Below are 15,941 nucleotides of genomic sequence, written 5' to 3' on the forward strand. Positions count from 1 at the left end.
TTCAGACATCAATTTAATAATGGGACCAAGGGTAGGCAGTCACCCACAGCAAAGCTCCTCAACTGGCTGTCACATGGTGGCGGGGTGGTTCAGCTGGTTTCCTTCTACTGGGTCTTTTCCACGTTCTTTTCTCTTGAGCTGGGAGTGACCAAAAGGATTCAGCTTTCTATATACACAGTTAGGAGGAAATACCAACCTTTATTTACACTTGGGTTCAAGTTCAGAGCCATCTTAAACAGCATAGCAAAGCGGGGGAAAAGCACAGATCCTGGGACCAGGTTCAGATTCCAACACAAGCATGTTAACTGGGTGACAACAGGCAAATGTTATCTTGAGTTTCTGCAGTAAAATGGGGAGAGGATCACTCCAGCTGCCCACAGCTGTTACAGCGTGGGCCCCAGTCCCCGCCCCGGGCACACGGCCGAGTATGGCTCCTGCAGGGCTCGCTCTGCTGGGCAGGGCAGGACTCAGTGGGTGGCTGAACCTCTTGGTAGCCCCTAACCCCAAACGTTCACCACAGGCAAGAAATGGGAACTCAAACTGGTGTAAGGGCTGAGTGAGAAAAACTGCACACAGTGTTCAATAAATACTAGTTATTTACAAGTCTTGCCGGGCCAAGGACAGAAGGCATCTGTACATGGGTGCTGAATTCAGATACTAGTCTCGAGGGAGAAAAGGATATGGTGGTAAGTTGCAATACTCTTTTTGCCTGGACCCCTTTCACTTGATTGATGGGTTAAATAACATGATTTTAAAAATCATATGCTTAATACTCATCCTAAAAACCATCCAAACCCCAAATATGCACACTTACACTAAGCTTGTGTGTATGTGTGTACATACACACGGAAACCACGAGGTAGTTTAAATCACCATTAAAAAAGAATCAATACTTTTCCTAATTCTTGGCCACAGAGTGGTAGCCGGTGGCCGTATACACACTAGCTGCTTCAAATTACTGATTAAATGAAAACCAGAACTCAAAAAATCCCAGGAGAGTGAAGCATTTACAAGTAAACAGTAAATACAGCTGTATCCTAATTCCTCCATCTCTGAGAAGGAGGCTGTGACTGCTTGAAGTTAATGGTCCGAGTTATGTGTATTTCCTCTAATACCAAAGAACACAGCCTTCCAGTTCTGTACGATGTACGAAGCGTCTCGGTAGATTCTATTTTACATCTTTCCTCTCCCTGTTTTTGTGGGGGATTCAATACAATCTCTATATATACATTTTAAACATTATTTCTGAACTTCATTTGGAATTCCTTAAATAAAAAAATAATTGCCATCCTCCAGCTTCTTGGGAAAGTGCCAGACTAAGCCCCTGACCGAGCTACTGCTGCTCGGTGTCTGGAGAAATCCCCATCCCACAGCCCCCAGGCCGAAAAAGGGCAACGAATTCACACTACACGGGAAAAAGCAACATCTATTGTTCTTAGAGTCTGACTCTCTTCCCCACAGCAAGAAAAGTCTCTTCATAGGTATGCCAATGCTGTTTTACGTTGCTAGGGAAATAGGGCCCTCTCAAGCCAGAGCAGGAAAGTCCTCAGGGTCATCTGGGTTGGGAGCAACGTCTTGTGTCTAAAGAAGAAAAGTTTAGAAACCAACAGTCACTTTATCCATTCCCACTTGGGCACAGCCCTCTTGAGAAATATGTGCCCGCTCTTATTGAGGGGAGGTGCTAATAGGGGGTGCGGCCCAGACACCCTGGGGAGAGGCAGGCCCCCTGTACGAAGAGGAGACGCACAGGGGGGATCACAGAAGGGTGCCTCTCCCTTCTCAGACCCGCTCCTGTCCCTTCTGCAGGATGGCCAGCAGTGCCTGTCTCCCTCCCTTCCTCCCACAAACCTTTACCGAGTGACCCTTTTGTACCTGGCACTACATGATATGGAATGTTTACTACAGGGAGATACAAGGTTGATTAGAGACAGTTCCTGCCTGCCCTGGGGGCCACTGAGGTTAGGGGAGAAGCCCTGAGGAGGTCACAGTGTGGTATCTTCAGCCAACAGATGACCAGTGAATGGCCCACAGGAGGGGCGCCCACTGCAATCTGGGGGCAGAGCGCACATCACGGTCAGGTAGGGCTTTTTAGAAGAGAAGGTCCTTCCAGAGATAAGCCTCAGTGAAGGAGCAAAGAGAACACAGATCCCAAAACAGAGCAACTTGACAAGGTGAAGGGGTGGGGGCCTGAGGGCAGGTCTGAGCTGGAAGAGGGCAGGATGCACAGATTTGTTCAGAGAACACTTATGAAGCACCTACTACACACTTACACTGTGCTAGGCACAGGGGGGCCAATAATGAGCAAAGCAGACATGGTTTCTGTCATCTGCTGGAGAGACAGCAGACACTGATCGATGATCACACCAGTGAGAAAACAATTACAAATGAAGATAATGCTTCAAAGAAAAATAAAATTCTTTGCTCAAGGACTGGCCTGGAAGGAAATGTGCCCAAAGAAGACTCCTGTGAGGAAGCGAGGTCAGAGGATCTATTACTCTAGGTGAGCAGGCAAAGTGGTAGGAGCCGGACTATGAGGTGCCAAGGCCCTGCGGGGTCAGGAACACGTTTGTCTGAAGAACCAGAGGTGGGGCAGTGTTGGCTGAGAAGTGGGGAAGAATGGTATGGTTTGAGGTGAGAAGGCGAGCCTGGGGAAGTCACAAGGAGGCCTTGAAGCCTTAGGGAAGGTTCTGTCTGCTCTGAAAGCACCATAAGGGCACAGCGCATACAATCAGCTCACAGTAAGTAACCATCAGGTGATCTGACTGGATCCCAAGCCTGGGGGCCTTGTCTGAGCAGATGAGTGAGTTTTTCGCTGGTTCTGGGCATTCATGGCAGACAGTGGATCTCCTTGGTGACCGTGGAGGCCAGGGCTACTGAATGGTCTGCACCCAACTACGTCCATGCTGCTGCCATCATTGTTCCAAACACTTCGATGTCAGACCCACCCTAGCCAGGGGTGTGGACAGCAGACCCTGATGGTGCTCCCAGTGGCACAGCCCGGGGCACCCCCATCCTCTCACTTCCTGGGAGAGAAAACCACCCTGGACCTAGAATACAAACACTCACCACCACTTCTGCTCTGGGTCCATAGTTCTCTGCCCTTCTGATCCTTCCCCGGCCTCCCCGTGTACCACCTCTGGCTCCACGCCCAGGACGAGGGAGGTTACCAAAATTAATCTCCAGCTGAGATGTGATGTCATTGGCTGCTTTCCGGAAAACGTGGGCATCATCTTCATAGTCATCCTTTACCATCTGAAACAGTTACAGCATCTCAGCATCACACACACACACACACACACACACACACACACACACACACACACACACTCTCAGCATCACACACACACACACACACACACACACTCTCAGCATCACACACACACACACACACACACACACACACACACACACACACACACACACACACACACACACACACACCCATGGACACTCCCTCAGTTTAGCGTCCCAGAGCTCTGCCGCCAGGGAGCCGATAAGCTGGGACAGCGCCCCCGCCAACCACGTGTCGTCGGCACTGGACGGCAGGGCAAGGCAGAGGGGGCAACCCAGTGCTCTGGTTCCAGCAGAGGGGGGGTCTGCCCATTTCCCAGCCACGTGTTCTCACACTCACGGTCATAAGCTGGGACAGCGCCCCCGCCAACCACGTGTCGTCGGCACTGGACGGCAGGGCAAGGCAGAGGGGGCAACCCAGTGCTCTGGTTCCAGCAGAGGGGGGGTCTGCCCATTTCCCAGCCACGTGTTCTCACACTCACGGTCTTCATCCAAACATCTTTGAACTCACTATTAATTCAAGTGGGACCAAGTTTCTATCAGTTCGGCAGGTTAAGATGTAAGATTTGACATGCCTAACAGCAATCGATATAAATGTCTCACATCTAAATGTATTTTGCTGAGATTAAAAAAGTTTTAATTTCTGTCTTTTATTTGTTCACAAATGCTACTTTGATAAATAAGGAAATATCACCTTCCTAGAATAGAACTTCATGGAAAAACTCCTTTCAGTGTGGGTGCTGACTGTACAAATACCATATGTTAAAAACTGCATGATTTACAATAAACAACTCTGACTCAAAATATAGGGAAACAGTAAAACAACAGAGTATGATTATCAGAGGATTGCCACCAATGCGGCAGAAAGAACTCGAGCTGCTTTTTAAGAACTATTTCGGTCAAAATACTTTGAGAAATGACATTTTAAGAGGTCAAAATAAGTTCTGTGTCTTGTTAAAAGAAAACGACATTAAATATATCTTGTTCCAAATTTAATTTGGCTTCAATTCCTAATAATAGATAAAACAAGCCTCTCACTTTTGAATAAAATATAAATCTACAGGAAATATGCCAATGGTCTAAGATGAGAATCTCCCAAGTGCTATAATGCTAAACTTTATTCCTATAACTCGTCCAGGAAATGGAATCAAGTTTCCCTGAACATATCAAGCCCTTCTGGCCGTATGCTCATTACAGATTTCATGTTGAACACTTGTACTGCCTTCAAAGCTGCACATTAAAATAAAGCAGAGACCTTAGGTAAATGGACTGTTGAAGCTAAAAGGGCGAAAGAAAGAACAATTCAGGAGCACTGGCACTCTGGTAAAAAGGTAGACACAAAAAAACCCAGTAAGAGGCAAAATAACAGCCCAACACAAAAAAGCAGGCTCTCGGCTCTCGGGCAGAGCCCGGAGGTGGCAGTGCCTCGCTGTGGGGCTGAGCGCACTTTAAAGGGGCCCCACTTGTTTCACAGGCTGCTGTCGGTGTGGACTCTGCGAACACGAGGCATCACTGCAGTGCTCTGTCTCTTAGGGTGCCCAGCACAAAGTAAAAATTAGTGACCCCAAGATTTGGCTTTTGTTGTTTCAGAACAATTCCTGGCTAAAACCTTTGGTGCCCTAAGATTAACAAGGACCAAAGACGTGCTTTCCTGAGACCAAGCCGGATAAGTCCGCTAACCCAGTTGCTTCAGACATTCCAGGAGACTTCTCTCTGGAGCCAGGGAGGATGAATCTGGTGTGGATGCAGGAAAAACAGCTTCTATTTTTACCGAACATGTCAACTGCACATTTCACATCCTGACAGCACATTTGTTTTAGGCAAAGCTTTATTTACAATGCCCCAGAACCAAAAAGAATAAAAGTGAATAGGAAAAGAGCCAACCCAGGTAGCTGAGAGACTTGTAGAAATCCCTCACGGAGATTTCCAAGAGAATAAAATAAGGCTCTGGCCACCAATGCTGCTGATGTAGAAAAAGCCACTTCTAGTGGGACAGCTCAAAACTTACTAGTAAGGCGTCTGGGAGATCGGACTCGCCAAAACGGGAGGCGGGAGGGGATCCTGGATCATGAACAACCCTCTAATGCGAGTATTCATTCAAAGAATACAGCTAGTCAAAGTGTAAATGGAAACACAGACAAACCTACATAGCACAAAAGTCCCAAGTTTCTAACAGAAAATCAATGAATGGTATCCAGCAGAAAGGAAGAATCTGCTCGCCACCATCATCGACAGAGAGACGTGTATCAGGATAAACAGCTGCAAATGAATGATGGCAATTCTAAATTTTAAAATGAGAATGCTTCAGGGTGCCCTTAAGTTCAGGAACGTAAATGGACTATGATTAAAGGACGTGCTGACCATCCAAACAATCTCTGCGGGAGATCTTTCCAAAGCCGAGGCCTTCCCGGGCTGAACACAAACTATGAGAAATAAGGGCCTGACAGGAGGGAAGAACACTGTGAGCGATCCGGAGCGCACCACCAGGCTCTCGGGGGCTCCTCCTCAGAGCAGAGGGGGCAGGGCTGCTGCAATTAATAGAGCACAGAACTCCAGCCAGTTTAAAATGATCCACTACTCCCAATTAAATGCTCTTATGAAGAATCTGAGCTGAAACTACTCTAATCATGGAATGCACAGTAGTTATCCTGTGAAATGACACTGTTCGTGAAACACTGTACCCCTCTTTTGAGACAAAAATGAAATGCCATTAACATACAGTATTTGCACAGTCAAAAAAGCACAGTTCTGGGTTGAGCAGAAAATGCACTGTCACCGCAACTGCTCTGTATGAAGTGTCAATAGGTCAAGTTTCAGCTCTTATGAATAATACAGATAGAGATACAGATAAAATTAGGCACACATCGTATCTGATTACTCCTAGGTAGAAACTAGCATGCCAACTACTAATGTCCCATTTTCACCCTAGAAGTGGAAAGGGTCCATTTGGTTTCTAGTGAGGTAATCTAGAAGATTACCTCTAGAGAAGAAAATGTTATGCTTACATCATCTCTATACTTGGACTTGTGTATCACCACCGCTTTGGAAGGGACAGTGGACTCAGGTTTCCGGATATTAAACTCAGGCTTTGGTCTGGTCTGTTCTTGAAGATTTTTCCATTCATCGAGGGTCATCTCTTGAACTTGGGTTTCCTCTTCTAACTCCAACTCAGGAACTCTGTGAAGAAGTAGAAGTTTTTGATGGGTCTAAAATGTCTATTTCCTCAAAGACAAAGTCATTACTATTCGTTTACCATACTTTCACAGTCCCGCATATCAAATTTACATGAGGTAAGACAATCTCTGAACCATAAAGCTTCCTTATTTTAAATCATTTTATGCCATCAATGCCAACTGAAGGTAATTCCTGTCTGTTTTCTTTTTTCTTTTTTTTAAATAATCTGTATGCCCAATGTGGGGCTCGTTACTCACAAGCCCGAGATCAGGAGCCACACATCCCACCAACTGAGCCAGCCAGGCACCCCACTTCCTGTCTGCTTCAAAACTGTCTTTGAAAAATGGGAACATCACCATCCCATTAACATTACACTTCACCTCCAGGCAGCACCTTCTCAGATGGCATCATACACAAAATGAGACAACTGCAGACGAAAAAGGAGAAGCTCTTGCATCAGAACAAATATATAGGCAACCATGAACAGAGTTATAAAACAGTGGGTTATGAATACATAGTTTTGTAAATATCCTCTTTAAATTCATGTGATTTTAAAAGAAAACAAGAGGATATATATATCAATGGACTAGAATTCAGAGACCAGAAATAAATCCTCACATTTACAATAAATTGATTTTTTTCAAGCCGGTGCCAAAGACAATTCAGAGGAGAAAGCAGAGTCTTTTCAACAAATGGTGCTGGAAAAACTGGATATCCACATGCAAAAGAAGGAAGCTGGATCCCTACCTCACACCATAAATATAAGAGTTAGAAATATAAACCCCTAGAAGATGACACAGGCATAAAACTCCATGATCTTAGTTAGATTAGGCAGTGGTGACACCAAAAGTGTATGCAGAAAAAGAGAAAGTAGATAAACTGGACATCACCAAAACTTCTGAAAACTTTTGTGCTGCAAAGGACACCATTAAGAAAGTGAAAAGACAACCCATGGAATGTTAGAAAATATTTGCAAATCATGTATCTGATAAGGGACTTACATCTTGAACACACAAAGGACTCTTACAACTCAATGAAAAGAAATAACCCAATTGAAAAATAGGCAAGGCTCTGAATAGACATTTTTCCAAAGAAGATCTACAAATAGCCAATAAGATGCTCAATATCATTAGCCATCAGGGAAATGCAAATCAAAACCACAATGACTTATACCCATTCCATACTCAGTAGGCCGATTAGGATAAAAAAAGACATTTAACAGGTGTTGGTGAGGATGTGGAGAACTTGGAACCACATTCATACATTGCTGGTGGGAATATGAAACGGTGTGGCCACTTTGGAAAACAGTCTGGCAAATCCTCAAAATGTAGTCTAGAGTTACCATCTGACCTAGCAGTATCACTCCTAGGTATACACCCAAGAGAAATGACAACATGTGTCCGTGTGAAAACACAAATGGCAAATCGATAATGCTGTTTGTAGAGCATTATTCATAACAGCCCAAAAATGGAAACAGCTTGAATGTCCATCAACTGATGAACAGAGACACAAAATGTGGTATATATCTAATACCATGGAAAATTATTTGGCTATAAGAAGAAATGAAGTACTGATACATGTTACAACACGAATAAGCCTTGAAGACCTTATGCCAAATGAAATAAACCAGGCACAAAAAGTTTATGTACGATTCCATTTATATGAAATATCCTGAAAAAGCAAATTCATAGACACAAAAAGCAGATGAGTGGTAGCCAGGGACTGGGGGCAGGGAGGCCAGGGAATGGCTGCTTAATGGGTATAGGGTGACGAAAACGTTCTGGAACTAGGTAACAGTGATGGTTGCATAACACTGTGAATGCAGTAAATGTCACTAAGTTGTACACTTTAAAATTATTAAAATTGTAAATTTTGTTATGTGTATTTAGCACCAAAAAGAAAATATATGAAAAAGAAAGAAATGAAGCACTGACACATCCTATGGCATGGATGAACCTGAAAACATAATGCTAAGTGAAATAAGCCAGGCCCAAAAGGACAAATATTATATTCCACTTATATGAGGTACATACAACAGGCAAATTCATAGAGATATAGAATGGAGGTTACCAGTGGCTAAGGGGAGGGAGTCAGGGGGATTTATTATTTCATGGATACAGTGTTTCTATTTGTGATGACAAAAATGTTCTGGAGATGGATGGTGGTAATGGTTGCACATGGTGTGAATGTAATTAATACCATTAAACTGTACATTCAACAAGTGGTTAAAATGGCGATTTTTATGTTATATATGTTTTACCACAATTTTTAAAAATAAATAATATACCCCAAACCATTGAACTGTACAGTTTAAATGGCTGAATTTTATAGTATGGGAATCATATCTCAATAAAGTTTGAAAGAAAAAAAATTAGGTGATGAATGGGAAGGGAATCAAATCCATAATACCTTCACAGAAGGGCTAATGTGACTTACGGTCCTAGGTTATAGGTTTATGATACAAAAACTATTAGTGAAATCAGGAGACAAACCTAATTATAGAGCATCCAAAACAGGCATATTTATAAAGTAACTTTAAAATATCAAGCAAATGGTAGAAAAAACACCAGAGCAGTGGTTGCCTCTGAAGGAGCATGAGGGAACTTTCTGGCATGGTGGTAATATTCTATATTTTGATAGTGGAGTTTGGGTTCCACAAGTTTCTCAAAACAATGATTGTGCACTTATTTTTATACATTTCATAATGTATAAAACTTAAGTTTTATATCAGTTTAGTTGGTAAATTAGGTGTTTAAAATTCTTTAAACTTTGCTATGTTGGAAAATTTTCATAATAAAATGTTAGAAAAATGCTAAATATTAAAATATCCCTATATATATATACATATATATGCAAAAATATGAAAAGACATTAAGAATCTGTAATAACAAAATACTGTAAATAACCCAAACTCGTCTAGAGAGAAATTTGGTAGAAAAATTATGGATATTAAACATGAATATTAAACCGCTTAAAAAGGAATGAAGAATATATCTATATATTACTATAGAGCATCTCCTGCATATGTTCATGAAAAAGCAAAGTGGAATGTACATTACCATTCACCTAAGAAATAGTGAGACATACAAATGTATCAGGTATCTCCCCCTTTCTGGAAGTTCACATTAAGCTTTTACAAAAAGCCTGCAACAGGGGCGCCTGGGTGGCTCAGTTGGTTAAATGACTGCCATTCAGCTCAGGTCATGATCCTGGAGTCCCGGGATTGAGTCCCACATCGGGCTCCCTGCTCAGCATGGAGTCCACTTCTCCCTCTGACCCTTCCCCCTTCTCATGTGCTCTCTCTTTCTCTCTCAAATAAATAAAATCTTTAAAAAAAAAAAAAGAAGCCTACATCAGTACCAGTTTCTGCAAACTGAAAGAATTCCAAAGAGGACTTTAGTTTTTATGAAAAAAGGCAAAAAAGTGAAAAATAGTATTCAGCTTTTATTGTGCAGTGGGGCAGAGTGTATCCTAAGCAGCAAGAACAGCCTGAGCAAGCTCATTCCCTGGGAACTACACTCAGTATATCTCAGCATCAAGCTGACAGCTTTGAACTGTGTCTGGGAGCATGTGTGCTTTATCTCAATTTATTTTGTGCATTTGTTAACAAGATGTGTCCTAAAGTATTAGAAAAGCCTAAGCAGTTAATTTTTGGGTCAGGAATGCTCAAAAAACTTTTAATATAAATTAATGGTAATCACTTCTTTGTTCTTCTTTTGGCCTACGAAATGTTTCAAAGGAATGCCCTACTTTCGGATAGCAGGGGAAATCTGTATACATATAGGTTTTATTTTAAAAATTATAATATAGGCCAGAGAAAGAACACAGAGAGAAGCTAGTTAGAAAGTGTAATGTTTTATCAGATTGAACTTTGGAAACACAAATGTTTTATAATTATAAAATAGATTTAAATTAAAATTCAATCTCAGGGGTGCCTGGGTGGCTCAGTCGGTTAAGCGACTGCCTTCTGCTCAGGTCATGATCCTGGAGTCCCGAGATCGAGTCCCACATCGGGCTCCCTGCTCGGCAGGGAGTCTGCTTCTCCCTCTGACCCTCTTCCCTCTCGTGCTCTCTATCTCTCATTCTCTCTCTCAAATGAATAAATAAAATCTTTAAAAAAAATAAAAAATAAAATTCAATCTAAAATTTGAGAGCAAAATTAATCAAATGAACCTAATGTTTATCAAGTTGGTGATATAACCATCCAGAGAAACTATTTAAAGTGTCTTTAATATGACTTTGATTACTCATTTCTCTATATATAACTTTTTAGTAATCATATTATTGGACACAGTGTTGGTAATGTTGTTTGTTACTTGTGTGTGCAGCAAATGAGTGATGTTACTGACAACTGCGTTTTTCAGCATGGAAGTAAAAGAGAAACAAATGTAAGAAAGCTTTGCTAAAAACTTGTAGTCTTAAATTTCAAATGGAGGGCGCCTGGGTGGCTCAGTTGGTTAAGCGACTGCCTTTGGCTCAGGTCATGATCCTGGAGTCCCTGGATCGAGTCCCGCATCGGGCTCCCTGCTCGGCAGGGAGTTTGCTTCTCCCTCTGACCCCTCCCCTAATGTGCTCTCTCTCTCTCTCTCTCTCATTCTGTCTCAAATAAATAAATAAAATCTTAAAAAAAATTTTTTTTTCAAATGGAAATAATGAATAAACTCATAATATATTTTATCTAAAAAGTGTGTGCATGTCCCAAAGAATAATCCAATCAAGAAATGGGCAGAAGACATGAACAGACATTTCTCCAAAAAAGACATCCAAATGGCCAACAGACACATGAAAAAGTGCTCAACATCACTCAGCATCAGGGAAATCCAAATCAAAACCTCAATGAGATACCACCTCACACCAGTCAGAATAGCTAAAATTAACAAGTCAGGAAATGATAGATGTTGACGAGGATGCGGAGAAAGGGGAACCCTCCTACACTGTTGGTGGGAATGCAAGCTGGTGCAGCCACTCTGGAAAACAGTATGGAGTTTCTTCAAAAAGTTGAAAACAGAGCTACCCTACAACCCAGCAATTGCACTACTGGGTATTTACCCCAAAGATACAAATGTAGTGAACTGAAGGGGCACCTGCACCCCAATGTTTATAGTGGCAATGTCCACAATAGTCAAACTATGGAAAAAGCCAAGATGTCCATCAACAGAAGAATGGATAAAGAAGATGTGGTCTATATATACAATGGAATATTACGCAGCCATCAAAAAAAAAAAGAAATCTTGCCGTTTGTAACGACGTGGATGGAACTAGAGGGTATTATGCTAAGCGAAATAAGTCAATCAGAGAAAGACAAGTATCATATGATCTCACTGATATGAGGAATTCTTAATCTCAGGAAACAAACTGAGGGTTGCTGGAGTGGTGGGGGGTGGGAGGGATGGGGTGGCTGGGTGATAGACATTGGGGAGGGTATGTGCTATGGGTGAGCACTGTGAATTGTGTAAGACTGTTGAATCACAGACCTGTACCTCTGAAAGAAATAATACATTACATGTTAAAAAAAAAAAAAGAAGAAGAAGATAGTACGAAGGAAAAAATGAAGGGGGGGAATCAGAAGGGGAGATGAACAATGAGAGACTATGGACTCTGAGAAGCAAACTGAGGGTTTTAGAAGGGAGGTGGGGTGGGGGGATGGGTTAGCCTGGTAAAGGGTATCAAGGAGGGCATGTATTGCATGGAGCACTGGGTGTTATACGCAAACAACGAATCATGGAACACTACATCAAAAACTAATGACATAATGTATGGTGACTAATAAAATAAAATTTAAAAATAAATAAAATTTAAAAAATTTAAAAATAAAAAATAAAATAAAATGTGTGTATTTCTTAGCTCTGTCCACTTAAATGTCCTAGAAACAATCAAGAACCTAGTAGCAGTGAGCACCCCTAGTGCTCAGACTGTGGTCTCTAACTCCCATATTCTATTAAAGGAAAATGGCTCTCTTTGGAAAAATGACTGTGTGAGGTATTTTGTATTGGGTAGGAAGTATAGATGATGAGCTCAGAACACATCTTACCAAAATGCAAGAAAGTGATTAAAGATGACTGAGTGTGTGTAAAGGATCAAGAATCAAATCGAAGAAGTTCCCTCTAGCTAAAAAAATGGGTTAAAAAACCCATAAGAATAAAAAACTCAGTGGATTGAAACACGTGAAATATGTTTAAATCTCTAAGTTCATAAAGTCACTTATACCTCGGAAGTATGAGAGGGAACCGAACCAACTCACTATTCTAAAAGGTACTTCTAGTACCTTTTATTTATCCTACATTTCTTAAACAAACTTCTACCTCACTATAATCAACTAGTTCTAGGTAAGTTTTTCTTTACAGATCATGCCAGCTAGTAAGTGAAAAAAGAATGAGATTATCTGACTATCACCAGTGTGCAGCCTTAATGAAATAATGCAACAAGGCAATGATGACCAGCAGCCTTCCAAAACCTATGAAACAATCCTGCAAAGAGCTGAACCTGAATTTGATCAACCCTCTCACTTTCACTATTAATTTTCAGGGAATACAGAAAATCCAGGGGACAGAGAACACATTCAACTACTCTACAAGCAATGCTGTGCTGCAACTGGCTTGCACCAGTTTGAACTGGCTCACAGCCAATTGTTAAATTTTCACTAATTTTGTGAGCTGGCTGTTAATCACTGTCAAAAATTAAATTATATAAACTTACAATTAACTATATTAAAGTGAAAGAATAAATAATCACAATCCACTACTCCCTAATAGTGAATTTCACTATATTTTACCTTTATCTATGCTCTTGGGTTAATTATACCTAGTGTATGTATATAGTGGAAATGTTACATAATAGCGTACTATTGCACATCTCTTCCGGACTCTGCATTCAGATGACACACTGGTAGTTTTAAATCAGCCATGATTTAAATATGTAAACATATTTACACCACAGAAACCAGAAAGTGCAACAGATCCAGGCTTTTTCATACTAGAGAGCCAGATGTTGAATATTTACCAGCACACCATTGCCCACAGGGAAGCACTCAGTAAAATTCTGACTCTGAACATATGACCCAGTTTCTTTGACAAATAAATTGCAAGGGAAAGAAAAAACATACAGATTAAGACTTAAGAATAATCAAGATAGTGTAATATTAGTGTAACATAAACCAATGGAACAAAGCATAGGGTAGAGAAAGAGGCCTAGACATAAGTGGGCAACTGATTTTTTTTTCCTAAAGATTTTATTTTTTTATTTGTCAGAGAGAGAGGACAAGCAGGGGGAGTGGCAGAGGGAGGGAGAAACAGGCTCCATGTTGAGCAAGGAGCCCGACGCGGGACTCGATCCAAAGACCCTTGGATCATGACCTGAGCCGAAGGCAGACGCTTAACCAAGTGAGCCACCCAGGTGCCATGCGCAACTGATTTTTAACAATGGTGTTTCATGTGCTGTAATAACTGGATATACATATGCTAAAAAAAGAAAAAAAGGGAACTCTGATCCCCACCTCACACTGAATACAAAAATCAACTCAAAATGGATCACAGACCTAAATATAAAAACCCAAATTATTAAACTTACTGGAGAAAACTTTTGTGATATTAAATTGGGCAAAGATTTCTTAGATTTGAGACCAAAAGCAGGATCAATAAAAGATAAAGATGATAAAAAATAGACTTCATCAAAACTAAAAACTGCTGCTCTTCAAAGGACACTGTTGAGAGAATGAAAAGACAGGCCACAGACTGGAAGAAAATATCTGCAAATCACAAACCTGATAGAGGACTTAAATCTGGAATATATGAAGAACTCTCAAAACACAGTAATAAAAAAACAGTTATAAAATGGGCAATGTCAACACTCTTTATTAAAGAAGATATACAGATGGCAAATAACCTATAAAAAGTTGCTTTAACATCATTAATGAGTCAAAAGGGAAATACAAATTAAAACTCCAATGACACATAAACCTATTATAATGGTTAAAAATCATAAAAACTGAAACAACCACTTTAGAAAAGAGTTTGTCAGTTTCTTAAAAAGTTATATATACATCTGCCATATAGTCAGTCCAACCATTCCACTCCTAGGCATTTACACAGGAGAAATGAAAATGTATATCCCAGAAAGACTTATACACAAAAACGTTCATAGCAGCTTCAACCATAATAGCAAGAACTGGAAACAACCTAAATGACCAGCAGGTAGATGGATAAAGAACCTGCAGTCTATCTGTACAGTGGAATACTGCTGGACAATAAAAAGGAGTGAACTATTGATACATGCAGCAACATGGATGAATCTCAAAAGTGTGCTCAGTGAAAGAACACAGGGAAAAAGAATACATGATGGATGATTCCATTTACAGAAAACTGTAGCAACTGCAAACTAATCTTTAGTGACAAAAAGTAGATCACTGGCTGCCTAGGGGAAAAGGGCCTGGAGGGAGGGATGACAAAAGGATAAAAGGGAACTTTTGGGGTTGATGGATATGCTCATCATTTTGATTGTGGTAATGGTTTTACAAGTACATATGGATGTCAAGGCTCCTGAGACTGTACACACTAAATATATGTCACTCATTGGATGTAAACTCTATCTCAATAGTACTGTTTTAAAAAGAGATAAGAGATATACCAATTGAGATGCATATTTCAATATTAATTCAAACAAAGAAGTTGTTTTAAAAAGAGATTTTGAAACAATCAGGAAACTGACAAACTGCCCATATATGGGACATTATTCCAGTTAAAAAGAGTAGACTTTTAGGGGCACCGGGGTGGCCCAGCCAGTTAAGTGTCTGACTCTTGGTTTTGGCTCAGGTCGTGATTTCAGGGTCGTGAGACTGAGCCCCCACATCAGGCTCTGTGCTCAGCGGGGAGTCTGCTTAAGACTCTCTCTCCCTCTCTGTTTGCCCCTCCCCCTGCACTCGTTCTCTCTCTCAAATAAATCAATCTTAAAAAAAAAAAAAGAGTAGACTTTTGGATAGAACACTCTGAAACATTTAAGAATGATATGATATCCTGGGGGGAAGAGGAAATGTGTAGAGATATATATGAAACAAAAATGGCCATGATTTGATAAAAGTCTAAGAGGAATAACTTAGATGGAGGTTCATTATACTATTTTTTTATATACATCCTTCTATAACATAATCTCTAATACAGATCTAAAAATAAAGAAATGTTAAGGATTCATGAGAGTCCTTTAGGCTACTTGTGACAGAATTAGGAAACCAGCAGAACTCATTTCTTTTTTTTTTAAGATTTTATTTATTTTTTTGACAGACAGACACAGCAAGAGAGGGAACACAAGCAGGGGGAGTGGGAGAGGGAGAAGCAGGCTCCCTGCTGAGCAGGGAGCCCGATGTGGGGCTCGATCCCAGGACCCTGGGATCATGACCTGAGCCGAAGGCAGACACTTAACCTATTGGACCACCCAGGCACCCCTACAGCAGAACCCATTTCTATAATGCTATTCTGATTGCAGAC

The 15,941-nt window shown here is 41.0% G+C and overlaps 1 protein-coding gene across 3 annotated transcripts in view; it reads right to left on the reverse strand.

Annotated features, from left to right (window-relative positions):
* The window catches only part of HABP4 (hyaluronan binding protein 4), a 43,263-nt gene continuing 27,322 nt past the window's right edge, over window positions 1-15,941 (reverse strand). The window contains exons 6-8 of one of the 3 annotated variants that reach the window (XM_027616709.1): window positions 6,297-6,468; window positions 3,067-3,252; window positions 1-166 (exon numbers count right to left, since the gene is read on the reverse strand). In XM_027616709.1, coding sequence (XP_027472510.1) covers window positions 59-166; window positions 3,067-3,252; window positions 6,297-6,468 — 466 coding nt within the window. In that variant the 3' untranslated portion in view covers window positions 1-58. Of the gene's footprint in view, window positions 167-1,407; window positions 1,582-3,066; window positions 3,253-6,296; window positions 6,469-15,941 lie in introns of those variants that run through there. The other 2 variants (XM_027616710.1, XM_027616711.1) reach the window with 2 other exon arrangements.

Source organism: Zalophus californianus, chromosome 13, assembly GCF_009762305.2.
Source record: "Zalophus californianus isolate mZalCal1 chromosome 13, mZalCal1.pri.v2, whole genome shotgun sequence".
Taxonomy (NCBI): domain Eukaryota; kingdom Metazoa; phylum Chordata; class Mammalia; order Carnivora; family Otariidae; genus Zalophus; species Zalophus californianus.